General features: G+C 49.3%; 1 protein-coding gene across 4 annotated transcripts; it reads left to right on the top strand.

Annotated features, from left to right (window-relative positions):
* Window positions 1–4,173: 4,173 nt before the first annotated feature.
* Window positions 4,174–27,368, top strand: GSN (gelsolin). Of its 4 annotated transcripts, none has more exons than XM_064727469.1 (17): window positions 4,174–4,280; window positions 18,045–18,246; window positions 19,078–19,232; window positions 20,057–20,218; window positions 20,422–20,571; window positions 21,374–21,463; window positions 22,372–22,504; window positions 22,723–22,811; window positions 22,995–23,210; window positions 23,788–23,921; window positions 24,397–24,487; window positions 24,677–24,847; window positions 25,465–25,639; window positions 25,918–26,042; window positions 26,187–26,264; window positions 26,690–26,750; window positions 26,988–27,368. In XM_064727469.1, exons 2-17 carry the CDS (start codon window positions 18,054–18,056, stop codon window positions 27,155–27,157), a joined length of 2,193 nt encoding a protein of 730 aa, XP_064583539.1. In that variant the 5' UTR covers window positions 4,174–4,280; window positions 18,045–18,053; the 3' UTR covers window positions 27,158–27,368. The 4 variants fall into 4 exon arrangements, with proteins under 4 accessions (XP_064583539.1, XP_064583538.1, XP_064583540.1 ...); XM_064727468.1 differs by lacking the exon at window positions 4,174–4,280 and adding an exon at window positions 4,692–4,733; XM_064727470.1 differs by lacking the exon at window positions 4,174–4,280 and adding an exon at window positions 13,107–13,220.
* Window positions 27,369–27,434: the final 66 nt, after the last annotated feature.

Genomic DNA, 27,434 nt, shown 5'->3' with positions numbered 1-27,434 from the left:
GGCTCCCCGAGGGTTTGCTCACCCTCTGCAGCTCTCCAGTCACACTCACAGGGTGCCACTTCCCCTGCAGTGCCCATGGAGACACCTCAGGATTGCTCAACAACTCGGAAAATCACTGTGGTGCCTCAGCTCACTTCAGTCTGGAGTCTGGCTCGTGGGGAATTTTAATTGTGAACAGAAATGAGAAGCAGTTTTGGGATAAAATGTTTCTTACCTGCTGCAAAATTAAAAGCCATTATCCAAATGCGAGTAAGATTCAGTTTTTAACTGAAATTCCCAAATATATTTTATGTAAAACTGCCTTCCTTTCTGAGGTGATGTAAAAGGCAATACAGATTTGCTTCAAAACTCCTGCTTTTGAATCGTTTTATATGCTCTGCTCAAATATTCCTACAAGGTTTAAAGTTAACAGAAGCCATGAGCGAGAAGGATGGAGCAACAGCATCTGCATTTCTTTGGTTCTTTATTGTGAGTGCTTGAAAGCCTGCAGCAGTTTTTCGACAACAGTTATTGAGAAAAGGCTGACTTCAGCCCATTCATTGTGAACATCTGGACAGAACCTAACAACAGTAATTAAAACCCACTAAATTGGTAACAATCCCAAATTGCCAGGGATGGGATCCTCCTCTGTGGCCCCACCCTTCCCTGTGGATTTCTGCTGGGTCAGTCCCCTCTTGAGGAGCCTTTTCCACGTGTCTCTTTCTGAGGCCTCTGTCAAGAGGGAACAGCATCCAAGTGTTCTGCTCACGTGAGCCCTGCTCTTGGGTTTATTTCTGTACCACAAACCCCAGGAAAAGTAAAGACTGAGTTAATGCAGTTGATAGAAGGTTTGAGGATTTTCTTCTTTGCAAATAAATTACACAGAGTGATCTGTAGGATCTGCTTCCTTCTTTAGAATGCATCCTTGTAAGAAAATAAACCTAAATATGATTAAATTACACATCAGCATTCATGAAGAGCATGGATTGAATGGAATTTTTTATCTGCAACACTTTTCCCTGAGGACAGCAGCAAGCAGGACAGACTGTCAGAATTTAAACTGTCAGGCCACAAACAGACAATAAAAAGTAGCTAAAGTCAGGTTTGTCTGTCTGTCCTTTCCCCCTGAACCCCAGCTTCATCTCCTGGCTTTGCTCAAGTTTCTCTAGACAGAGACAGAAGGGAGAACAGGGATTTTTCAGGAACCACTTTGAAATACCCTTCTGTGGGAGTTGATCACGTAACTCTGGATTGGTCACAGATGACTAACTGGCCTTTACTTGTATTTTATTTTTGAGTTGCCCAGTTCTCCTTTCATCTCTTACCATTTCAGTTTTGTGGTGTCTGTAGAAATGTTCCTGTGGTCAAGGGTCTTTTTTTTAGTTCCTTCTTTATCTTTTCTAGTTCCTTCATCTCATGTAAAATAGGCAGCCCAAGCCCACTGGCACTTCTACAAAGCTCAAAGCTTCAAATTAAACTGATTAATGATAGAAGAACATTTGGGCCCATGGTGATTCTGGTGTCAGTAGGTGCAGCTCAGCTGGATTCTCTCTGTCAGTATTTAGTGGGAATGGCAGTATGGAATGGAAGTGGAACCTTTTCCACAGGAACTTTAACATTAATACTGAGGAATATTTCCAAATACACACAGCAGTGAGCCCACCTGATGGGTCAGTGCTCACCATGACTCCTTTGTCCTGACTGAAGATAAATCTGAGCTTTGCTGACTTCATTTGACTTACATTACAATTTAACAGTAATTAAACTAATTGAACACAGTGTTTCTAAAAGGATAAGTCATTTTGCATTAATTGTATTTGATGGACAGGTGAAGAAGTTTTGGTTTAGCTGTGTAGTGATGTTACAAATGCATGATAAGATATGAACATGATGCAGAACATCAGGCAGATGAGTTATGGGAACAGCATCTGTGTGATTGTGCAGTGTCAGTGCCTCTTTGTGAAGGATCTTCCTGATGTAATGAAAGGTTTGCTCCTGCCTTGGTTATGCACAGTTCTCCCAGACTTCAGAATCAAAATGGCAGATGGTTCTTAGCCCACCTAAAATATCCTGGTTAATAATGTTCTCATACACAAAAGCATAACAAAAAACTTCTTCAGTTACAGCCATGACAGAGGAGAATTACCCACCACTTTCTTTATCAATAACCATTCTTTGTTCCACACAATTCCAGCAGCAAGGGGAGGCATTGTTGGTGGCATAGAAACCTTTTTTGTGAGACCCACTGCAGGGTGGCACTGTCTCGGTACAGTGCTCCTCTCAAGAGCACAAGGCAGTTCTCTGATTACAGGATGGAGAGAGCAAAGGAAAACAACAGCTGTCTGTGGCCTGCCTGCCTGCCTTGGATTTACCACAACTCACTGGCAGTGCTGAGGAAAACTCCATAAGAAATGCAAGAAGTTAGAAATTTCTGTTTGTGAGTGCCCTTGGAGATGCCTGACTCGCTCTCAGATGTGTTATTACATACAGTGTTTCACAGAAAATGGAAAATGCTCCCTGGTAAATTGCTCTGAAGGATCGTGTTCTTTCTCAGACTTCAGACACAACCACCACGGAGGGTGTGGTGGTTTGACCAGGAAGAAGTGGGAATTCTGGGATGCTGTGGTCAAACCAATGGATGTTCTGAGTTTGCTACTGGCACCTGGTGTAGCCAGTGGGCTTTCCCACTTTCCTCCTCCCCACTACCTGAATTTCCCAATCCGATACAGAGGGATGAGTGAGCTCTGTGTGACATTCCCAAGCACAGGAGCCATGAGGTCCGTGTCTTCATGTGTGCTCTTGTTACACCAAACTTCTTAGGAGCTTAAAGGGCTCATCCAACCAACAATTACAACTTGTCACCCGTGTCATCCCAGTTTGTTCCCCAGATCTCTGCTCACACGGTGCCCAGGGGCACTCACTGTGGTGAGGGACACTGTAGCTGGTGAGCATCAGAACCTGGTGTGGCTCAGGGCCAAGAGGACAGCTGGACACACTGGTCTGTGACATCTGGACACACTGATCTGTGCATCCACACACAGGGCCTGGAGCATGGCTGCAGGACAGGGTCACTGTTAATAGGGGACAGGAAGGAAGAGGTCCCTGGCCTCCAGGGCACGGACACCGACAGCTCCCAGCCCTCGGGGGTGGGTATTGGGACATCCCCCCCTGTATCCTGGAGTGATGTTTGATTTGTGACTGTCATCCATAGGGGACTGTACTATGTGGGATCTCAGCATCTCAGTCCTGAGGTGCCGAGTCACCGAGACCACCCTTGGGGGGCTCGGGAGTCCTGGAATGTTCCAGAAGTGTCTGGTGGCTGGACTTTGATCCTACACAGGAGACGACACCTGTATGAGCATAGGAGGACTCCACCGGGGTGAATGGTGAAGGGATTGGTTAATTAGAGGGTGAGACACAGGGTTTAGGATTTCTGTACAGGGGGGTTTAGAGAAGTAAGATGGAGGAATTGGGGCGTGTCCTGTCCTTCTTCTTCTTCTTCTTCTCCTCCATCTTCTGTGGTGATGGTGGCACTTTAGGATTGGTCATTACTAAAAGTGCACCGGGCAATAAGAATAAATGGTATTGGGGAAAAATGATAAATATTGTACACGTAACAATGGGTATAAAGATAGGTGGCTGTCCGGAGGGCAGCACAGTGTGCTCATGGCTGACTGCTGAGCAGAGCTCTGTCGGGCTGAAAGAAAATCTTTTAGATAAACAATTAATAAACATAAAGACCGAAAGAAGAACTGAAGCCTCTTCTCGTCTTTTGATACGCGGGCTGCCTCAAGGCCACTCCGGGCCTTTCCAGGCCCTTCAAACAGCCGAAAACTGGACAGTACTACAGATCCCCTGTACCTGTGCTTGCTGTGGACATACCAGTGACTGCATGAAAACTACAAAACAAGCAGCGGAATTCATGTAACAAGGCGCTCAGACATGATGTGGAATTGAAGGGGTGGGAAGGTGTGGCAGCCGAAGGGCAGGAGAGGCCGGGATCCCGTGCAGGGACCCCAGGAACAGCCGGGGGGCACGGGCGGTACCAGCGCCGTGTCCGGGCTCACCGCTGCGGGATAACTGTGCCAGGCAAACTGCCCGGGTACCTGTGCCGGGGTAGCCGTGCCCGTGTCCCGGTGCCCGTGTCCCCGCGGTGCCGCAGCCGCGCCCAGGGAGGCGGGCGGCGGGCGGAGGCGGGGGAGCTCCGTGTCCCGCCCCTGGGGCTGCCCAGCTCTGCCCGGCCCTGCCCTGCCCTGCCCGGCCCCGCAGCTGCCTCTGCCCGCGAGTGCCAGCAGCAGCAGGTAGGGCCGGCAGCGGTGCCGGGGCTGCCCCGCTTCCCCGGGCGGAGGGACGGGGGCTCGGAGGGACGGAGGGAGGGGAGCGCGGGGCCGGCTCCTGGCCCCGCTCCTGCCCGGGGCGGTTCCCGCGGCATCCGCGGGGCTGTGCCGGGCTGTGCCGGGCTCCTGCCCCCCGGAGCAGTTCCCATCCCGCCGGGCCGGGCCCGGAGGAGCCCCCGCAAGCCCGGTGCGCCCGTGAACGCCGGTGGAAGCAGTGCGAGTGGTGATGGGAACGGCGGGGGCTTGTTTGTTTTGTTCCTTGCCTGGGGGAAAGAATGTTTGAAAGCTCTGTTTGAAAGCTCTGTTTGAATAGAAATTCAAAAAATGTAGGCACTGAAAACATATTTAAAATGTTTCCTAGGAAGAGTGTTATAAAAAAAAGTTATGGGGATGACTTGTTTCAAGGAGGCCTCATTAGTAAGTAGATCCCTCTTGGAATAAAACTGCTTTGAATGTTATTTGCTCTTGGATGTAAAAAATCCGACTTTGCTAACAAGGATGATACTAGCATTGTTTCCCCTTGAGTCTCTTATTTTTCTTACTGATCATTACAATTTCCATTTTCCACTACCAACTCTGCATGATGCAAGTTTATCGGCAAAAAAACCCCAACTCCTTTATTTCCTTTGTGGGAGTAGAGCATGGCTCAGCTCAGGGTGTCCTGCTCTGGAGTCAGAGGGGGTGGGGGTTCCTTAAATGCCTCTCCTCCTTTGGGGCTCTCAAACTGTTTTACAGAGAACCTTATAACATCCATCTGGAAAAATGGAGTGAAACCTGAGTACTGAGGAATGGGTCTCTCACAGGTTATTGCAGCTGCTTTCTCTTGGCCACGGGGCAGTTTATTCCATAGTTCCTACCACGGAGAGATGGGAGATGGGAGCTTAGCCTGTGCAGGAGCAGAGAGAAGCAAAGTCAGCCCCGTTTGACATCTGCTCTGTGGGATGGGTGCTGCTGGCATCGCTGATCCCTGCCCAGCCCAGTGCCAGGCTGCCCGTGGTTCCAGGCTCTGCTTGAGCTCTGTCCATCTCCAGAGTGGGTAATGGCAATGCTGGCCTGGCACCAGCCCAGCTGCCAGTGCCCATCTGTGCCATCACCAGCTTGCTGAGTGCTGGGGAGCCCAGCTCCTGGATTTCACTGAATTCAGCGTGAACACAGGGTGGGAATTTTAGTTACACCTCGTTAGTGGCATGGGTGGATGGTGAGCGCCTGAAATGTTCCGTGTTTAAAGGCAGGGAGAGATTTGCCAGGGGTTGTCTGAGAGTTCAGCTGAGTTTCAGTGAGAGCTGAGTACCTGCAGTGTCCCCAGAGGAATGACTCTGGCTCTTGGCAGGGCAGAGGCTTTCTCTGGCTGGTGGAATTCCAGTGCTGTGGGGAAAACAGTGGGGAAATGGAACCAGCCATCAATCTCTGGCTGCTTCTGAATGTCGAAAGGGTGACAAGGCAGAAATGCTGCTGCTGCTGCTGGTTCAACTTGGATTTCACAGACACAAATCCAGCCCGTTGTGAATTTGTTCCTTTCATCAGCAGAGCAGGGATGGGAGCGCTCTGCAATCCAGGTTCATGGCTCTGGTAATGTCACCAGGGGGGATTGCTGCCAGCTCTGGCTGAAAGGCTGCCTGATGTGTTCCAGGGCTGGCTCTGTAGTGATTTCTGCAATTCTGGGAGTGCTGAGCCACATGCAGCGTTGGAGGTGTGGGCAGCAGTGCCACTGAGCCTCGGTGCCAGGGAAGGTTCAGCTGCTGACCCAGGCTGGGCCAGAGCTTTCCCCATCCCATATTCAGATGAAATAACTTTTTGTTGTACTTGGTTTTACAGAATACTTGTGTTTTACAGAATTCCGGTGGGAACCAAACCATTTCTAAAATAGCCCTGTGACGTATTTAGTGCTCAGGATTTGTATCTGCTTTCAGCTCACTTACAAATACAAGCTTTCCATTTTAATCCAGCCCCAGACATTAGTGTTGCTGCTGAGTGGCATGCATGGGAAAGAGGATTTTGGACAGAAGTATGCAGCTTCACAAAACAACTATTTCCCTGATTTACTTTGGAATCTGGAGACCTAAAGAAACTTTTTTGTTGTTGTTCTTTAAGCTGAGGTGATCAAGTTTTGCAGCTTGCTTGCAGTACAGCAGAACATGGTTAAACACAGTTATGAAGTGGCTTGGGTACAATAACTCCTGCCTAGAGAGAAGCAGCTGCTCTTGTTTTCTGTTCCATTCCACAGCACTCGGGAATTATCATGTGAATAATCGAGTTCTGAGCGTGTCTCTGCCTCTGCTTGATTATTATCAAATGTTTTTCCTGAAAAGGCAGAAGATTCTGACATGGACAATTTGCCTGTAACAAGCTGTGTATTATTTCTGTTGGTTAGTGATTGTCTGGTTGTCTGGACCAGGTATTTGATATCCCTTCTAGCAATTTCAGCTGAAAAGAAAATTGTATGTATTGATATTTCATATGTTTGCTTCTAATCTCTTTTGGATCTTTTTAAACTCAAGACTCAAAGCGTGTTTTATGCAGTGGCTTTCAGAGGTCGCTCAGGTTTTGCATTAGGAAGAAAACCTCAAGTTATTTTTTTGTGAAGCTTTTGTGCAGCTCTTTGTGTACCTCTGTCACTTCATTTGTTCTGCTGCTCACAGCTTTAGTTCAAGTGTGTGTCTATTCAGTCCCTTAATCATTAATTAATCACTTCAGACATTAAGAAGCCTGAGGGAATCAGAAAGAAACGCTCTGGATGATTAATTCTTTTCCCATAAAAGCACTGAACTTGCTGGAGCTCTGAGCCATGCAGGAACTATTTTCCCTGTGTCAGGCACAAGCTCCCTAGGTGGGGATCGTGCCCAGCTCTGGAGCTGAGAGCTGGGCAGCTGGGGAAGTGTTTTCCTGCAGGAGGCTGCAGGGAGAAGGGAATGCAGCGAGACAGCCCCGGGGCACGGCGGGGGCTGTCATCTCCTCACAGCAGATGCTCGCACGGAGGTGGGGATGGAAAAGTGCTCAGGCACCCTCCCTCAGGTCTGTCCGTGTGACTTGGCATGGGGAAGTGTCTGGCTCAGGGATTCTGACTTCGTTCAGGTGCTTCAGTGAGGAGGAGGAAGGTAAATGCCCGGTGGTGGGAGTGTGCAGGCACCGTGTGTGCACCAGGCTGTCGGATCTCAGGATCTCAGTCCTGAGGTGCTGAGCCACTGAGACCACCCTTGGGGGGCTCGGGAGTCCTGGAATGTTGCCAGAAGTGTCTGGTGGCTGCACTTTGATCCTACACAGGAGACGACACCTGTGTGAGGATAGGAGGGTTTCACCGGGGTGAATGGTGAAGGGATTGGTTAATTAGAGGGTGAGACACAGGGTTTAGGATTTCTGTACAGGGGGGTTTAGAGAAGTAAGATGGAGGAATTGGGGTGTGTCCTGTCCTTCTTCTTCTTCTTCTTCTCCTCCATCTTCTTTGGTGATGGTGGCACCTTTGGATTGGTTATTACTAAAAGTGCACCCAGCAATAAGAATAAATGGTATTGGGGAAAAATGATAAATATTGTACACGTAACCATGGGTATAAAGATAGGTGACCGCCCCGGAGGGCGGCACAGTGTGCTCATGGCTGGCTGCTGAGCAGAGCTCTGTCGGGCTGAAAGAAAATCTTTTAGATAAACAATTAATAAACATAAAAACCGAAAGAAGAACTGAAGCCTCTTCTCGTCCTTCGATACATGGGCTGTCCCAAGGCCACTCCGGGCCTTTCCAGGCCCTTCAAACAGCCGAAAACCGGACACCAGGCCTGCAGTTCAGGGGGTTTGCCTCTGCCTCTGCTCCCCAGCAAGGCACAGGCGTTGGCAGATTTTAAATATTTACACTGTGTCCTACACCCTGATAGCACCAATGGCCAGAGCAGATTCATCGGGCCGCTTATCAGCTGTCAGACGCTGCTGGGTGCCTGTTTGCCCTGCAGCAGGGTGTTCCTGCCCTGCTCAGCATCCGGGAAATGCAGGAATGCTTCCCTGCACAGCACAGCAGGTGTGCTGTTGCACTACATTTACAGGCAGGCTGTGCCCATCGCTGTGTGCCCCTGCTGCTCCAGGGCTGTGCCAGGGCTCTGTTACTGTGGCACTGAGAAACCCCAGCAGAGATGAAATCGGGGCGGGCAGTGCCCATGAAATGCCAGCCCAGAGCTTCACACCTGCTCAGGGAAGGAAAGGGTGCCCAGAGAAGTCGGGAAAAGCAGTAGCAGCCTGTCTCAGCAGGACACCCGGGTATTTATCTCTGCTTATCCACTGATGATGCATTTGCAAGGTTAAATAGAGCTCTGACAGGAGCGGGGTTAAGCAGAGCTCCGGGTGCTTTGCCGTGCTGGGCTGGCTGGAAATGCCAGCTTGGAATGGCCGTGCTGGATCCGGGCCCTCGGGGAGCCCGGTGCTGCTGCTGCCATGGGAGTGGCTGGTTGGGCTCTGGGCATCTCACACTGCCCTCTGCAGAACAATCTTTGTTTTACTTCGTTCCGGTTCCCCAGCCTTGGGACTCTGTGAGCAGCTCCGTTCTCAGTCAGGATATCCCAGGGTTTTGTGATCAATATTTGGGATGTGATGGTGTCTGGATGGTATGGACTCTGAAGATTCATATATTTTTTTCCTTTTGCCTGTTTCAAAGTGTTCTTTTCTGACTATAGACTGTGGTTTTGGTCTTTCCTTTTCTCTTTTTTTGTTCCTCATTCACCTCCCACTGAGAACCTGGAGAGCTGGAACCGATCTGAGCTGAGGTCCCAGCACAACCGGAGTGGGAGAAACAACAGTTTGTCTGTATCAGGGCAGTCAGGCAGTGGGACACTGTCCAAACCCAAAGTTTAGACATTTGTTATTTACTCAGTGTTTCCACATGCAGTAAAAGTACAGCTACAATTCAAAACAGCATCTCTAAAACACTGGAGGAAATGAATCATCCTGGGATCTCTCAAGATGGACGGAGGCTGCTGCAGTGAGGACTTTTCCTTCTTTTGGGCTGTCTGCTCTGACAGATCAGACTCAATCCTTGTGGCTCCTCCACACCAGGGCCCGAATCCTGTTTGAAATGAGATAAATTGAAACGCTCTCGTGTTAATGGCGTAGCTCCCAGGAGGAAGGGCTGGTTTGGGGATGCGTTTCCAGCATTGCCCTCTGGTGGCCGTGCCCGCGGGACGGGAGCTCCGGGCATTCCTGCCCTTGGGGGCTCTGGAGCTGGGAACTCCTGCGTGAGAGGCTCGGAATGTTCACCACAGCCTGTAACGCCCTGGCACACCTGGCTGTGTCAGGAGAGCTGGGACAAAATGGAGAGGAGAGAGCCCTGATAACTCCCTTCCCACTGGGATTACTTGGTGTTTGTGAAGGAAGGCACTGCATGGGGAGTGGGGAATGGGGGAGCCCTGTCTCTCCCTGAGGAGGAGGAGGGTGATGTGTGTGTGCTGGGCAGGACTGCAGGAAGCTTTCGGTGACAGGTCTGTGACTGTTCCCTGCCAGCAGTGAGCGCAGGAACCTGGAACCTGTCCGGTTTTCGGCTGTTTGAAGGGCCTGGAAAGGCCCGGAGTGGCCTTGGGGCAGCCCGCGTATCAAAGGACGAGAAGAGGCTTCAGTTCTTCTTTCGGTCTTTATGTTTATTAATTGTTTATCTAAAAGATGTTCTTTCGGCCCGACAGAGCTCTGCTCAGCAGTCAGCCATGAGCACACTGTCCTGCCCTCCGGACAGTCACCTATCTTTATACCCATGGTTACGTGTACAATATTTATCATTTTTCCCCAATCCTTTTTATTTTTATTGTCCGGTGCACTTTCAGTAATGACCAATCCCAAAGCGCCACCATCACCAAAGAAGATGGAGGAGAAGAAGAAGAAGAAGAAGGACAGGACACGCCCCAATTCCTCCATCTTACTTCTCTAAACCCCCCTGTACAGAAATCCTAAACCCTGTGTTTCACTCTCTAATTAACTGATCCCTTCACCATTCACCCCGGTGAAACCCTCCTGTCCTCATACAGGTGTCGTCTCCTGTGTAGGGTCAAAGTCCAGCCACCAGACACTGCTGGCAACATTCCAGGACTCCCGAGCCCCCAAGGGTGGTCTCGGTGGCTCGGCACCTCAGTCCTGGGGTGCTGAGATCCCACAGGAACCCTCAGCCTCACGTTCTTGGCTAATCTAGAAGGAGCACCTCGATTTTTATTGTGTATTAAGTCAGTTTTTTCTTGTTAATCCTGAGTTGCTTCATGTCTTGTGGAGGCTTTTGATGTGGAAAGTTGAATTCTGTGTGGAGCTGATGTGCAAGGCAGGAACTGATGGACTCCCACGGGCTCCCTGGTGACACCAGACCTGCTGTGCCCTGGCACTGTGGCCTCAGCAAAATTCATTTATGTGCTTTTTACTCACTTGTACTCAACCCTGACACCTGCCTGCAGCTCTCCTGCCCTTGTCCCACGTGTGGCAATGACTCCTAAGTGCTTTCACCCCCTCGCCTGGGCCTGATGTGCACAAGGAGTGCAAGGCCACGCTCTGTGCTTCCCTTCTGGGTTGTTGGAGGCCACTCCTGCTTTCCAGCCTTTCCCTGGCAATAACGTGTTGCTTTTGGGTTATGGATCACAGATTGAACAACTTCTGTGCTGCAGAGGAATGTATCAGCTCGTTCTCTGGGGAAGAAGAGTTTGCATAAAGTTGCAGATGATTTCCCCTGAACCTGGAGACTGGAGGAAGAACATCTGTGTCATTTCCCTGCAGCTGACCACAGGCATGTCTTCGCTGCCTTCCTCAACGTGTTCTGGCTGTCACCAGCAGCTCTCTCTCTGGGACATAACTCGGGGAGGTAGTCAGATTTTAATGTGCTGGTTTGTGTCTTATGTGTTACATAAACACTCCTTAAATATTTTTTCAGCACTGAACAATGATTTGTGTTGGAGCATAATTCAGGATTTGTTTTTGCTCCCCAGTGAATGAAAGTGGTTGGTGGTTTCCACTGATGCAGCCTTCCCTGTGCTGTGTATGTTTAAGTGGATGATTCAGCTCTCACTTATGCTCAAGGCAGGGCTCTGAACCAGCTGATTGTATCAGCAAATTTCCCTGGGTGTGTTTCAGATGGCAGACCTGTCTAATCTCCAAAGCTTTCTCCTGTGCAAGTAATATCCTTCCCAATTTACATCACTGCTACTGAGAGGAAACTCAGGTTTTTGGTTGAAGTTTTCTGCCTGGGTGCATCAGGCTGGAAGCTCTGTGTTTACTGAGGGGGTTGCATTCACAAGGTACAGAGCCCAGAATAGAGCTGATGTGACTCATAGTGCAAACAAACAGCTGGAAAAAGTGAACAATACTCAAATCTTCTGGGCCTTCTAACTCGCTCAAGTGGTTTTGTAGGAATCTTAATTTAACAAATGCAAAAAACTTTCTTGCCAGTTGCACAGCTAATGCTGGACTTCATGTCCTGGACTCTTGATCTGACTTAGGCAGCTCAGCTGGAATTTTTTGGGGTTTGTGGCTTTTCTGTTAAGATGTAGCTGCAGGGAATGCCATTAACTGTGCTGCTCCTCATCCAGGAGCTGAAATACTTCATGGAGTCACCATGGCTGGGGAGGAGGAGGCTCTCCCACGCCAGTTCCTTCTTATCCCAAATAACCTTTGTTCACTGGCTTCTTCAAGGGATGGAAAGGAGTTTGGTTTAGATTTGTGTATATATGAGTTTTGGGCTGTCTGGAGACTGAAAACTGAGCTAATCCATCGCTTTAGATATTTTTCAATGCCTGTCCCCTTGGTAACAAAGCTGAAGTCCTGCCAGAGTTATTTTCAATGGTTTACTGAAGAATTATTGATATTCTATACTGGTTTGGCAGGGAAGCTGAATGAATGAACAAATATTTCCATTTTCAGGGTGTGCTGTCATCGCTGTGGATCCTGTGCTGAGCTTTCTCTGTGTTCAGCAGCATCATGGCCTGAGATTGGATTGTCAGAACTCAAGTCCTGTGCTGTTCACTCTCACAAGCTTTGTAAATTCATCAGAGATTTATGGGGCAGCAGCAGACCAGAGAATAAAGAAATGGCTACGTGGGTAGTCAGACAGTGTTGGTTGTGTTCAAAGTGCACAAAGGGCTGAACCTGAAGCAAGCAAATAACTTTATTGGGGTTTTGTTTGTGTGGTCTCTCCTGTGTCGCTATTACAGACCTGGGGAGTGCAGCCCTGGCTCTGGGCTGTTACTGTGACAAGCACAACCTGTAGATTTCCTCAAACTGATCATGCCAGGAGGATTATACCCCTTTGCCTCTTGCAAAACAAGGATTTAGGGTTTTCCTGTTGTTGCAGCAGAAATACAGCAGTAATTTACCTCTTTACTTGGTGTGGGCAGCCTGGAATGCTGTGACATAAGGGAGGCTTTCTTTTTTGAGGACATATATTGCTGTTTGTTTGGAGCAGTTCATATTCTCCAGGCAATGTTTGACAAATAAATAAAAGGAAAGAGAGAGTTAGTTGTGTGGAAATGCAAATGTGTGCCCCCAAGGTACAAAAGGGATTGGTGCATGAGGGCATTTTTGCAGCATGACTGTAGTGTGGATACAGGCTCTGCTCAGATTTACTGTTCTCCTCATATTTAAGAAACTCAGTCAGTATTTGCAACTTATTTTGATGTTCTGCAAGTGGCATCCATTGAGATCAGAAATCCAGCCTTTGCCATTAGAAAGGCAGGAATTGATCCAGCAGTGAGCAGCAGGTGGTTTGGATGCTCTGTGGGGAGGTGTTGTGTTGGCTGCAGCCCTTCCTGTGTGGGTTTTGTTTATGCAGCAGATTTACACAAATTATCTGAACCCATCACGAGCTGGCGCCGGAGCTGCAAATGAGCACAAGCCTTGGGGATGTGGGATACCCTGTGTGTGTCTCATTTAATTCAGCCAGGCTTTCCTGAGCAGCCCTGTGCAGGTAAGTCCTGTCTGTATTTGTGGGTATATTCAGGTGTGAATTACCGCAGATTATTACGAATTAACCTCACAAAAATTGTGCTCATTTTTCTCTTGTTAGTGGCCAGTTAATGAGTGAAATAAAGATTTTTTTTTCTTTCTTTCCCTGCTGTGAGTATTGGATGATATTATCTTGTAGAAAGTTACTTTAGTGACATCATTAAGCTTTAGATGGTGGTAGGTGTGAAGATGTGAGAGTGTGTTTGATGTGGAGGAACCACACATTAATTATTCTCTGTAATGGATTTTGCAGTGTGATGAGGCAGAGGAAGAGATTCCAGGCTCAGTGTCCACAGGTTTTTCCTGAAGGGAGCAGGACATTCCTGTCAGTGTGGCTGTGCTGGGCAGTGCAGAGCTGGGCAGCTCCTTGGCAGAAATTCAGAGTGAAGACAAACAGCCAAAGGGCTGCTGGTGTCAGTGTGGGAGGGCAGATGGGAGGGAGGCACAGCCACAGGCATGGGTGAGCAGGGCAGAAATGAGGAATGCAGGGAGGGAGGCCCAGAGAGCTGTTTGCTACAAGCTGCAGGGTGGAAACAGGAGAGGTGCTGTGGGTTGGACACCGGAGGGGCAGGAGCTGAGCCTGGGTCCGAGGGGATGGAGCTGCAGCAGCAGTCAGGGCTCCCAGCACGGCGCCAGGAGCTTGCACAGCAGGGCTGGCATTGCTGAGCTCAGGCACTGGGGCCTCTCTGCCTGTCCTGAAGCAAACAGCTCCCAGCCCTGGGGAGCTCTTTCATTCCACACCCCCCTGCAGCAGCAGCTCCAGGCTGCCTCCGGGCTGTGGCCACACACAGACTCTGATCAGTGGTCGCCTTTCCTGTTGGGTGCCCTGGGATTGTTCCTGCAGGCCAGACTCCATCCCAGGGCATTCCTGGGCTGGCCTGGCCTGCTGCTGTGACTGCACATCTGGAGACCATCATGAACTTGTTGTCTTCCAGTGGTTGCTCAAATCATTGGACTCATTTTCCCAAGTTCTTGTTTTCATCACTGTGCAGCCAAGTGTCATTTAGCTGATCCATCTGCACTGAAATCCTGTATTCCAAGCCCTTTCCTTGTTTTCCTTAAACAACTTTCCTTTGCATAAGACATTGGCTGTGCACAGCACCCTTTCTGGGACCAAGCTGGACACTTTTATGAGCAGCAGCTTGAACAGTGCCTGTTTTCCATGTCTCCATCAGGACACCCTTTCCAGCAGGGCCCTGGCAAGTGCCCTCAGAACAATGTCCAGAGCAAACATTTCTGGGGCTTGATTTAACAATGCAACACTTGCTGCCAGCAGTGATAACCCAAACCAGCTGTTGGGGTAGATTTACACCTATTCCCTCCAGGAATGGCTCAGATTAATTAATTTTATGAGAAAGCACTAAAATATACATTTATGCACTGTAACCCTCTTTCAGTTTTTTGCCTGTATTTATATATTGCAGCTCATTGGCAATGCAAGCTTGGACTTACAAAATGCCAAATTAATTAGAAGGCTAAATAAATGCTTTTCAAAAATATTGTGTCTACATATATCTGTGGATTACAGTATCCTACAGTGGGATGTTAACAAAGAAGATTATCCTGCATCTTTGTGCCTTCAGTCTGTGAGGTTTGCCCAGGTGTGGGACTATACAGGTATTTAATTTAGTAATAAAAAGTCCAGAGTATTTTTCCATTTGGAAAGGACCCATCTCTTTCTAATGTTATGCAACCCAGTCATTTAGTTTGGGGTTTGCTGCAGCTGCCAAAGTTTTTCACAGCTGCCTTTCTTAGAGTCAGGGTTCCAACATGTTTTTCACTGAGACTTAGACCTCTGACACTCTGAACTTCCTTCACAGAGATCAGAAATACCAGCAGGACTAGCACATTGTTTTTATTGTCTGTTTCACTTTGAGACTTTCCAGTGAAATTTTCAAAGGTACATTGCCAAGGTGACATTTCAAATTAAAATGCATCAGCTTGGACAAGAGAGCAGCAGAGTGTTCTCGGGAGAGAGGGAAAGCAAATACCCTCATGAGAGTGGAGAAAGCACAAAGCAGGGTCTGCTCTTTCCTTTGTGGAATTTTGTCGTGGAGTTTTATGGGTGGAGGGTTTGGCCCCTTATTTAAGAATCTTTTGAGAGATTCTGACCATGGCAAGCTCAGCTTGTCAGGAATTCTCCGCTGGGTGCGTTGAGAGCAAAGTGCCCAGCAGCACAACTCCACATTGTGTGGCTGCTCCGTTCTGAGGGGCTCAGGGAAAGGTTCCTGCTCAGGTCACTCACTGCAAACACTCGGCAAATGTGATAGATGAACTTGCTGCAGTGTGAGATAGTTGGAAGAATAATCTGTTTGTTGGTGGCAGATTGTTGGGTTCTACAATCAGCCCTGTTGTAATTCCTTTGGGCTGAGTAGGTTTGATGGCTCCTGTGCTCCTGTCCCAGGCTGTTGCTACACCCTCAGAAATACTTGGTTGTGAAATGACTGAATTGCTGAATGAGCTTTTGTTGTGTCACCTACAGGCTGTGAACGCTGCGTTGTGCTCCGGGAGCTCCCTCAGTGCATCCCCAGTGCCAGTGCTGTGTGTGAGGCTCCCTCAGGTGCTGCTCCGGCAGCTCCGCGGGGCTGAGGGCGCCTTCCCCATCCTCAGGCTGCTCCCGTCAATCCTCTAAATGAGCCTTTCTTGGTCTTATCCTATGCAAGCTGTTCCAGCTCCAGAGCTCAGTCCCCAAGGGGACTGGGTGCCAGAAGCCAGCTCGCTCTCAGACCAAGGCCGCGGGTCAGCCCCTAGCAAGCAGGGAGATATTCAGCTCTTAGTGATTAGGCAGCTCTTGTGATTTCAGCTTTGCTTGCTAGGTAGCTTTTCCCTTGGCCTAAGGCTCCAGCAGACGGTAGAGAGAGGAGAAGCAGAAGACGCTGGCTGTTCCACGAGTATGGCTTTATTGTAGGGGTCTGTGAAGGGTCTCAGCTCTTCTTCTTCCGAGTTAGTAGGGCTACAGTGTGCTACTTTATACCCTTGGCCTGGATCCAATCCTGACCAATGGCAAAGGTGTTAGAGTGACCATAAGTGACCAATAGTAGGGTTTAACACAATATTGCCTTACATGGCTATAGGGATAAGGTACAAGGCGGATGTCTCTGGAGACAGGAAACTTCTTTGCTGCTGTGTCAGCATTCTATTCTCCAAGGGGCCCTGGCTAAACCTGAGGGGTTTACTACAATCCTCCTCTCCCCAAATCCCTCTCCCTGCGCCCCTGCCAGCGGAGCCGCCGTGCTGTTCTCTGTGTCTCATCAATCCCCAGCTCCCGGCTGACAAACGCTGTCTCTGAGTTTGGCCGTGCGGGACTTTGGCCCGTGTGCCCCCGGGTGCTGTGGGGAACGGATCGCGCATCGCGCCGGGCTCTGGCTGGGAGAGGCTCTGGGATTCCAGCAGCGCTGTTTGCACAAACGCGTTCCGCCCCTGCGCTGCCGAGGGGGTGGGTGTGTTTGTCCCCGATAAAAGATTGGCTTCTGCCCCTCGCCTGCCCCAGCAGCCCGAGGAGCTGGGACTGCCCGCAGGAGAAGGGAGAAGCCCATTTGCTCCTAGAAATGGGCAGGAAGGACTTCAGTTATCTTTTCCTGACCATTTGCTGCACAATGGCTCTGAAGCTGAGCTGTGTCAGCTCCGTGTCTGTGGCAGGGCTGGGATATGTTGTTACAGCAGCTCTTGTGCTTTCAGCCGTGGTAAGTGAGGAACATCACAATAAACACTGAAAAACTTCTGGTTCCAGCTACTTCCAGGAGTCCCTCTCCTTTAACTCTGTCAGTTTTTAGTGGGAATTTGGTGAGATTCAGACAGACTCGAATCGTGATGATAAAGTTCATTCTTTTCCATCTTTGATATCTGATTTCAGCTTAGGAATCACTTTGATATCTAACTTACTGTTTTGCTTTCTAGCTTGTAACATCCTTTATTTCTGCCTTGAAAACTGAGCATATTTTACTGTTGTCCATCAGCTGCTGTGAACCATCTTCTTTGTCAAAGTACTGAATGCTTCTAATGTGATATTGTAATGTTTTCTTCCCTGTTACCTGATAGCTCTCAAAGGTGTGATGTGATCGATGGACACACTTCATTGCCAATACACCAGAAATGTTTTATTTCCTTTCAGAATTACCAAAGTGAATTCTTTTATAAGAAAGTGTTCATTATGTTTATTAGAAAAAAAAAAGGATATTGCACTGTGTTGATATATTGCATAAGGATGGCAGTAAACATATTAAACCAAAATTGCAGTGTCTTTAGGACAGGATGTTGTGTAAATTAATGTAATTCCTACAGGGGAGCAGTTAAGTAACAGGTCAGAACAGAAGGGCTTTAAGAAGCCTGTTAATTACCTAAATATTCAATGATATTCACAGCATTTTCCATTTGGTTTTAGAAAACCTGTAAATCATGTTTGTGCAGGATGTACAAGTGGAGTTCAAAGGGGTTCCTTTCCCACTGCCTGGAATGACAAGCTTCACTTATGTGCCATACTAAAAAGTTATAAATTAGTAAGAAAAATACAGAGATTAAAATCCAGAGAGAGACACAATAGAGTCTAGAAGAGGATAAGGCAGTAATAAGCCAGGAAGTGGAGGTGATTGGAAGTGAAAATTAACAGTGATCAGGGATTCTTTCCACACACATCCTTATTTTTCCCCCCTTCAAAACTCAGTGCACGAGAAAAAAGGAAACTTTCCACTTTTTGCCTGGCACAACAAGTTAGGAAATGAGAAGAAATTTAATTTAAAGATTTCTTTGTGTCCTGCCCACTGAACAGCACCCTCTGTCTCGCCCCCAGCCTGTCAGCATGGTGGAGCACGCCGAGTTTCTGAAGGCTGGGAAGGAACCTGGCCTTCAGATCTGGAGGGTCGAGAAATTTGATTTGGTGCCAGTGCCAAAAAACCTCTATGGAGATTTCTTCACCGGGGATTCCTACCTGGTGCTGAACACCATCAAGCAGCGCAGCGGGAACCTCCAGTACGACCTGCACTTCTGGCTGGGTGAGTGCTGGGAGTGTCCCTGGGACACAGAGCTGGAGCCCAGAGTGACCCTGGGCCTCTGCTCCAGCCGTGGCCACCAAACCCTGCCTGTCACCTTGTTTTTTTAAGATTTTCTAAGCTTTCTGATGTTGACATTCTTGGAGTGAATTTTCTCACACACTTTCTGTAAATAACTCATTGTTTTACATTCCTTTATGGAAGAGGAGAGGGTTGATGGACTGTTGGTTTGACCAGTGACATTGCAGAGGTGTCAATGTCACCTTCTAATCCACCGTCACTTTTGTAAAGCTATAAATATTGGAGTCAGAGAATAAAACTACCCTTTTTTCCCTTCACCTTGAGTAGTGGTGTACTTGTGTTCTCTCGTGTCCTTCAGCGACATCTGCCCAAGGAAAGGAGCAGCAGCACAGTGAGAGTGCAGTCTGGGGGTAAATACCCTGCTCGTGTCAAATATTTGTGTGGTCTCTGCAATAGGGAGTACAGCCACCTCTGATCCTAAACCTACACCCTGAAATCCCTTTTCCTGGGCAATGGGACAGGTAAGTTCTGCAGAGGTTCACAGGGAAGACGAGACCTCAGGTGAAAAGTCTGGCTGGAATCCTTTCTGCCTGAGAGGAGGGAGGTCAGGTGTGTTCCTCCTGATCAGGGAGTGGAATTTTTCCCTCTCCCAAGTGCCCTCTGCTGTCCATGTACAGAGTACAGAGTGCCACGGCTTTCCCCAAGCCTGCAAACCCCAGGCTCTGACAATATCGCAGTTGAATCTGCTTTCTCCTCGTGTGTTTGCAGAGTTGAGTGCAGAGGCAGACCCTGCATGCCCTCTCTGTGTTTCAGGTGATGAGAGCTCTCAGGATGAGCGTGGGGCTGCTGCCATCTTCACCGTGCAGATGGACGAGCACCTGCAGGGGAAGGCAGTGCAGCACCGCGAGGTGCAGGGCCACGAGTCCCCCACCTTCCTGGGCTACTTCAAATCTGGCATCAAATACAAGGTGGGTGACAGCTGAGTCTGCAACAAATGGCGTCCTGCCCAATTCCCAGGAGAGTCAGAATTGCACTTTTTCCAGTTGCTTAAAAGCCATTCTCAGCCAGATGTTTTCAATGAGTTGGAGCTGAGCAGGGTGGAGAACAGCAGATCCCAGTGGGAGAGATTTGGCTGAAATAATAATACACAAGAAAAGCCCCAGAAAGTTTTAGGAATCGAGGTTTTGTTTTTCTTCAGGCGGCAGAGGAAAGAACAGTCCCAAGGCACCTGGAATGGATTTAAGAAGCAGCAAAGTTAATGGGAAACGCCTACCCAGGGGATTTGATTTCTCCCCACTTGCATAACAGTCTGACCTTGCAGTCTCTGTGCTCAGCCCACCCTCCCAGCATGTGCAATGTTTTGGTAAAGGAGATGAACAGTAGTGGGAGTTACTCCTCCCTGCCATCACAATAAAGTGGGAAAGAAGTGAAAACATGCAGTCAAGCAGTTGTGTCTGTTGGGAATCCAAAGGCACAAGGAAAGTGATAGCAGGTCACATGCTTGCAAAGTGCTGACATTTCCTCATGTCTGAGACTTTCCTGATCTTTCTGGTTTGTTTATTTCCCACTTGCTTGTTGTTACTTTTGTTCATTTAAAGTTGGTTGTGCTTTTTTTGAGGGTAACTGACATGGGTCCTTTTGCCTGCATTGATAAATAATTCCCAGTTCTATCAGCAGAGAAAGAGAATCCTGAGCTTGGGATAATTTCTGGTAGGCAGGACATGTTATACAGATGGGAATACACTCTTCCCCCAGCCCTGGTGTGAATCCTTGCTCCTGTGCTTCCCCCCAGGCTGGTGGTGTGGCTTCTGGCTTCAGGCACGTGGTTCCCAACGAGGTCACTGTGCAGAGGCTGCTGCAGGTCAAGGGCAGGCGGACAGTGCGGGCCACAGAGGTCCCTGTGAGCTGGGACAGCTTCAACACAGGGGACTGCTTCATCCTGGACCTGGGCAGTGTGAGTACCACGTCAAAGGCAGGGCTGGCAGAATTCAGGGGGCAGGAGGTGTCTGACCTTCACATGAGTTTTATTTTCCCCCACTCTGCTGAAGGATCCCAGTGCTGATCATCCTGAAACACTGACATTGCTCAGTCCCAGCTGAGTCCTGTCTCACCTGGAGAGGTGCTGTCATGCTCTGACACCACTTTGTCCTTCCCCAGAACATCTTCCAGTGGTGTGGCTCCCAGAGCAACCGGCAGGAGCGGCTGAAGGCCACGGTGCTGGCCAAGGGCATCCGGGACAACGAGCGCAACGGCCGCGCCAAGGTCTACGTGTCAGAGGAGGGATCCGAGCGCGAGGAAATGCTCCAGGTTATTCCCTCTGTGCCTCTCTGTAGTAAACCCCTCAGGTTTAGCCAGGGCCCCTTGGAGAATAGAATGCTGACACAGCGGCAAAGAAGTTTCCTGTCTCCAGGGACATCCGCCTTGTACCTTATCCCTATAGCCATGTAAGGCAATATTGTGTTAAACCCTACTATTGGTCACTTATGGTCACTCTAACACCTTTGCCATTGGTCAGGATTGGATCCAGGCCAAGGGTATAAAAGTAGCACACTGTACCCCTGCTAACTGGGAACAAGAAGAGCTGAGACCCTTCACGGACCCCTCCAATAAAGCCATACTCGTGGAACAGCCAGCGTCTTCTGCTTCTCCTCTCTCTACTGTCTGCTGGAGCCTTAGGCCAAGGGAAAGCTACCTAGCAAGCAAAGCTGAAATCACAAGAGCTGCCTGATCACTGAGAGCTGAATATCTCCGTGCTTGCTAAGAGCTAACCCGCAGCCTTAGTCTGAGAGCGAGCTGGCTTCTGGCACCCAGTCCCCTTGGGGACTGAGCTCTGGAGCTGGAACAGCTTGCATAGGATAAGACCAAGCAAGGCTCATTTACCTCTCTCCCTGCTGCAGTGGCAAGTGGGGTGTGAAAGAAGGGTGGGGTGGGTGCTGTGAGTGGTATAAACACACAGCTCAGTGCAGAGCTGGTCCTCTGCCCCGCTGGGACTTCAGAGGGAATTTACGTGACTGATCTGGAATTCTCTTCCACTCATTCTCTTGACTGGAGCACCTGGGGAGGAAGATGCTCTTGGACTGGCTGGTAATGATTTTTCTCTCCCTCACAGGTTCTGGGACCAAAGCCCACTTTGCCAGCAGGAGTTTCTGATGAGACCAAAACCGACACAGCCAACAGGAAGCTGGCTAAGCTGTACAAGGTAATGAGGAGCCCTGACATAACTCTGGGGAGAGTGGAGTGATCTTTGTGAAATTGGGTGGAGGTCAATAGCAGAGAGGAGCTGAGCTGCTCTGGGTCCTACTCCTGCCTCACTCTGCTTCTTAACAAGTTTTATGTATGAGCCTTGGTTGCTCACGCTGCATGTCCATGTACTTTCTGTTGGTTTGTCACCACTTAGGACTGTAGTGAGACAGCTGGGACTTGCAGGAATTTTTGAGAGAAAGGTGGAGTGTGAAACAAATAAGGGAAAGAGGAAGTTTTCCTCTGTGCTGTCAGGCATTGTGTTAGGAAAGTGACAGGAAAGAACTGGAAACAGTGAGCCTGCAAAGCAGGACCTGCCCCTTTCCAGCACCCAGATGCAGCCATGACTTGGAAGGTGCCATTTGCCATCAGCTGTGTGAGTGGAGAAGAGTGTCCAAGACTTTTTGGGAGGAGTCTTCTCTAAGCAGCCTCTGGTATCCATGGAGTGAATATCTGCTAAGATGCTTTGTTATGTGGCACTTTATGCATCAGTCAGTAGAGGAACTCAGATTTTTAACCCCACTTGATACAGGGAGGCTGTTCCAGTTACCCTTCAGTCCCTGTGTGCAGTTGGCTTGCTTTAGAGGCTATTTCCTTTGCACTGAGGATATTTCCCATTTTGGACCAATCTCTCCTTGGTCCCAGCAGTATGTACTTTGCTAGAAGTAATTGAAATCTTCAGAGTAAGTGTTATGTTTTTGCCATATTGTTACTGTGTCAGAGGTATCCTGTTTGAGCACAATAGTGCCTGCAGCAGCCAGTGCATTTCAATGGATTTCCCTTCCCCTCCCTGAGTCCTGAGCTGTGGCCACGGAGCAGCAGGGAGCAGAGGGTGCCTTATGTGACCTCTGGGCTGTGTTGTGACAGGTCTCCAATGGGGCTGGGAACATGGCAGTGTCCCTGGTGGCAGATGAGAACCCCTTCTCCCAAGCAGCCCTGAGCACAGATGACTGCTTCATCCTGGACCATGGCACAGATGGGAAGATCTTTGTTTGGAAAGGTACCTGAGAGAACTGGGAGAAAAGAATGAATATCATAACTAGAAAGGTTGTTCTCTCTCAGCCATCACAGGCATGAAAGAGATCCAACAGTGGTCATTTGTTATTTGGCATCATTTATCTGGAAAGCTGGGCCCTTCTACTTTGGCAGAGGGTACCTGGGACAGTTTCTTCTCTGGGTAAGAAATCCTGACCCCTTTTCTTTCTATTTTCATTAAAGGCAAAGGTGCCAACTCTGAAGAGAAGAAGGCAGCACTGAAAACAGCCTCAGAGTTCATTGACAAGATGGGTTATCCCAAACACACCCAGGTAAGGACCTGTGGCAGCCCCAAGCACTGGGGTCACTTTTCTGCCACATGGGCACAGCTGGTAGTGAAAGTTTCTTCCTCTCAGATACTCTTTTACCTTTTCCATGACCTCTTCTGAGAGTGGAGAAGAGTAGATAAACCTGCTGTTCTTAGGGACATGGTTCTAAAGGCCCATTCCTTTCAGATCCAAGTCCTCCCTGAGAGTGGTGAGACACCTTTGTTCAAGCAATTCTTCAAGAACTGGCGGGACAAGGACCAGACAGAAGGGCTGGGGCAGCCTCACGTGTCTGGCCACGTTGCCAAGATCGAGCAGGTCCCTTTCGACGCTGCCACCCTGCACAGCTCCAAGGCCATGGCTGCCCAGCACGGCATGGAGGATGATGGCTCTGGCAAGAAGCAGGTCAGTGGTGGCACAATCCCTCTGGGAAGCTTTCCAGACTTTTCTTTGCTACTTGATGGCCCGGCTGCAAGAGCCAGGAGGCCACAGAGCCATCAATGCTGAGGTCTTGGAACTACTGGGGGAATTTGTGACACCAGAAATAGCAGCAGGGTCTTGAAAGCCCTGCAGAAAAGTGGGCTTGATTGTGATTCCACAATTTCCCTGCACTGTGGACATGAGTTTATTCCTCCTCCTCCTGATTATTCTCCCTGTTGCCATCCCATGTATGAATGTCTTGGAGCACCTGGGTTCGTGACTTTGAGCATAGAAGCAGGGGTGGAGCTGGGCTTGAACGGGCTGGGGGCTGTCCAGAAGCTCACAGCGGGCCCGGGCGAGGTTTGGCTCTTTAAAGCGCCCAGAAAAGCCTCAAAGCTCCGCTCGGGACCCGCCAGGGGAGCGGATGGGAATTGTCCCGTCAGGTTCCGGCAGAGGGCGCGGCAGCACCGCCGGCTGCGGGATGCGGAATTCGGGGATAATTCGGGGATAATTCGGGCCGGCAGTGCGCTCGCTCTGCAGCGCCTCTGCTCCTCTCCGCCAGATCTGGAGAATAGAAGGCTCCGAGAAGGTGCCGGTGGACCCCGCCACGTACGGGCAGTTCTACGGCGGGGACAGCTACATCATCCTGTACGATTACCAGCACGACGGGAAGCGGGGACAGATCATCTACACCTGGTACGGGACTTACCCTGGGGCAAGTCAGCAAACGCTGGGGCTGCGAGTCCACTGGGAAAATCGATCACTGCTGGTTCTCACTTCTAGAGGATCTTTGGGGGATAAAGTTTCACCCTGGATAACTTTCCCTTGCAAACAAAACGATACCAGAGGTCTGGGATGTTCCATTTGAAGTGGAGCAATGGAGGGAATTACTGTGTGAACATTTTTTTTTCCATTCCCCCCCCAGTTATTACTCCCTTCTTTGGATCAAGCTCTGCTTATCTAGGAAAGTGCTGCTTATCTAGGAAAGGTTCTTATCTCCCCCTGTACTCACTGTGCTACAATAGAGGATAAGGAATTTCTCCTTTGTGCTGAAGGAAGTGCTGCAGAGATTCAGTATCAAAGGGTTCCCTTACATCTCCTTGATCTCTGTAAGGTGTGTGTGTGGTTAGAAAGGCTGAGAATAAAGCTGGGATTTGGCTTTGCTCTCCAGGCAGGGCGCCGACTCCACGCAGGATGAGATTGCAACCTCTGCATTCCTCACAGTACAGCTGGATGAGGAGCTGGGAGGCACCCCTGTGCAGGTAAAGAGACCCAGCAGAAACCAACCCCAACACTGGGGGAATAAAGAATATATTTTTTTAATATATATATATTAAACATCTGGCCCAGCTGGGTGCTCTGTGAATATTCCAGCTCAACATAGGGTTGTAAAAGCCATTTCTGGTTAGTCTTGCACTCCTCAAAACTGACAGGGAGTTTCCTTTTTTCAGAAACGAGTAGTGCAAGGGAAAGAGCCCCCTCACCTGATGAGCATGTTTGGTGGAAAGCCCTTGGTTGTTTACAAGGGTGGAACCTCGAGGGAAGGAGGCCAGACCGCTCCTGCGGCCACGCGGCTGTTCCAGGTGCGCTCCAGCACCTCCGGAGCCACCAGAGCAGTGGAGGTACGTGGGTACAGCCAGCCCTGGGGGGGTGTGTACAGCCCATGATGGCAACAGGATCCACTGGAGACTGCAGTTCCCTCCATGGAAGAGGAACTTGGGCCAGGACACGCTTCAGAGCCCCAGTGCTCTGAGAGAAAACGCACACAAACCCCTCTGTGCAAAGACAAAGGGAGAGTAAATCCTGCCGAGGAGAGGGCAGTGGTTTGTGGCTGCAGGAACTCCCCACGTTTCCAGCTTCAAGAGGCCTGTCCTTGTTGACACAGAGGGGTTGCTGTTAATGATTGATCAGTGTTGGCAGCACTGCTCTGCCGTGGGCTGCCCGGTGAGCTCCTCAATCTCCTGCCATAACCACCAGGAGTGGCACAATGACAGCCAGGCATTCCTGCTATAGATCATGTGTACCTGTAATCACACACTGAAAGAGTTATTTACTCTTCCCCTGTGGAAAATCTAACTCATCACTTAGATACAGGGAATACACAACACATCTGACAGCTTTACATGCTCATATGGAAAATCTTGTTTGCAGTTTATTCAACTGTAGGTTCTGGTTTGATTTTGAAAGCTCCCTGTAGAGGATGGTTACACCTGACACCTGCAGTGTTCCTTCTTTTCAGCTGGATCCTACAGCCAGTCAGCTGAACTCCAATGATGCCTTTGTCCTGAAAACTCCCTCTGCTGCCTACCTGTGGGTTGGCCAAGGAGCCAGCAACGCTGAGAAATCAGGAGCACAGGAGCTGCTGAAGATTCTGGGAGCTCGCCCAGTACAGGTTGCTGAGGGCAAAGAGCCAGGTGAGGGGGTCACGGTGGAGTCTGAGATCATTTCTGTGTAGCTGCACACCCTCAGCAATTATTTCATGGGTATCCTGTCTCCCAGAACAAGATGTGGACATGGGCAAGAGGGGCTTCTCAGGGTATTTTCATTGTTTAACAGCGCTCTCATGTATGTCTGCAGGCCATTGGGACTTTCTGACCTGGAAGAACGCTTCGAGTCCTGCCCAAACCATAACCCTGGTGTGGTTCCATGAGTGGGAGAAGCATCAGTCTCTCTCTCTCTCTCTGTTTTCCAGACAATTTCTGGGCAGCCTTGGGTGGCAAAGCTCCGTACCGCACCTCGCCCCGCCTCAAGGACAAGAAGATGGACACGCACCCCCCGCGCCTCTTCGCGTGCTCCAACAAGAGCGGCCGCTTCACCGTGAGTGCCTGGGGGATGCATCCAGCACCCGCCTGGCACGGGGGACAGGCTCAGCCCCAGCAGCTTACACCTGATCTTTGTGTGGTCTGTCCTGTGCAGATAAAGTAAATGAAGCCTGTGCTCATCTGAACTCTGTTTTTTCAGATTGAAGAAGTTCCTGGAGATCTGACTCAGGACGACCTTGCCACAGATGATGTGATGCTCCTGGACACATGGGATCAGGTATGTCACGTTTACAGGGGGACAAGAGGAGCTAAGAATAGGCACAGATTGGCTCTAGATTGAGACCTGAACCACAATAGCCAGAGGTGCTGTTGTATTACAGATTCAGCACACATCAGCCACATGGCAACTCAGAGCTGAATTTTGATGTTTTATGGAAAAATGTTCAAACATCTGCTACTTTCCCCTGACATTAAGCTAGTGTAGAATTTGTTCAAGGGTCTACAATGCATGTAGATAAAATGCAGGCAAAAAACTTCCCATTATTGACCAATAGAGCTTTGGCCATGTTGGTTGGCAACCCAGGCGCACCAACATGAGGATTTTCTGGTTTGTGTCATGCTCTGTTCACTGAGGCTTCATCTAAATTATCCCTTCATAAAGAGAATTATTGATGCTGAAGTAATTAATATTTTTATCTTTAGGTCTTTGTATGGATTGGGAAAGATGCCCAAGAAGAAGAAAAGACTGAGGCACTGAAGTCTGGTAATGTCACATTTTCCTCTCTGAACTATCCCTTTCTCCTTTTCCCACTGTGTGATCATGACTCAGGCAATTCATATTCTGACAGGCATAGATAAAACCATAGGGAGTCCAAACTTTCAGCGGGTGTTTTTGTTCAAATGGCCCATGTGAAGCTGCCTCTCTGGCAGCCCTTTGGCCCCAGCTGAGCTGCTGCTCTGCAGGGCTGGTGCTCAGTGAGCTCCCTCCCTGTGTCCCCAGCCAAGCGCTACATTGACACAGACCCCTCCACGCGGGACAAGAGGACCCCGGTGACCATTGTCAAGCAGGGCTTTGAGCCTCCCACCTTCTCTGGCTGGTTCCTGGGCTGGGATGATGACTACTGGGCTGTGGATCCCCTGCAGAGAGCAATGGCAGATGTGGATGTGTGAGCAATGTTTGAAACAGAGCAAGTTCAGTGCCTTCAGTGCCTTCAAGAGCTCCTTCCTCCTGCAGGATGTATGTTAACGAGGGAATGATGTTAATAGCCAATTAGCTGTGCAATAATTTCCGAAAACAATCATGACCAGTCATTGACCCTACTCCTTGCTTTGATTATATTTAATACAATAAAGCTTGTATGAAATATGGGAAGAACAGAAATGGTGGGGTTTGTTATGAAGAAGAAAACATTAAAGAGCAGCTGTAGATCCCATGTTTGAACACACC

This window comes from Zonotrichia leucophrys, chromosome 17, assembly GCF_028769735.1.
Source record: "Zonotrichia leucophrys gambelii isolate GWCS_2022_RI chromosome 17, RI_Zleu_2.0, whole genome shotgun sequence".
Lineage (NCBI taxonomy): Eukaryota > Metazoa > Chordata > Aves > Passeriformes > Passerellidae > Zonotrichia > Zonotrichia leucophrys.
The sequence above is the reverse complement of the archived record's forward strand: the minus strand, read 5'-3'. Positions and strand labels throughout refer to the sequence as shown.

What these genes read in the sequence shown, in the direction of transcription:
- GSN (XM_064727467.1), top strand. Translation starts at nt 16,807, where the DNA reads ATGGGCAGGAAGGACTTCAGTTATCTTTTCCTGACCATTTGCTGCACA. An exon ending in TCATCCTGGACCTGGGCAGT is followed by an intron (nt 20,219 to 20,421) that starts GTGAGTACCACG and finishes GTCCTTCCCCAG; the next exon opens with AACATCTTCCAGTGGTGTGG. An exon ending in GTTATCCCAAACACACCCAG is followed by an intron (nt 22,812 to 22,994) that starts GTAAGGACCTGT and finishes CATTCCTTTCAG; the next exon opens with ATCCAAGTCCTCCCTGAGAG.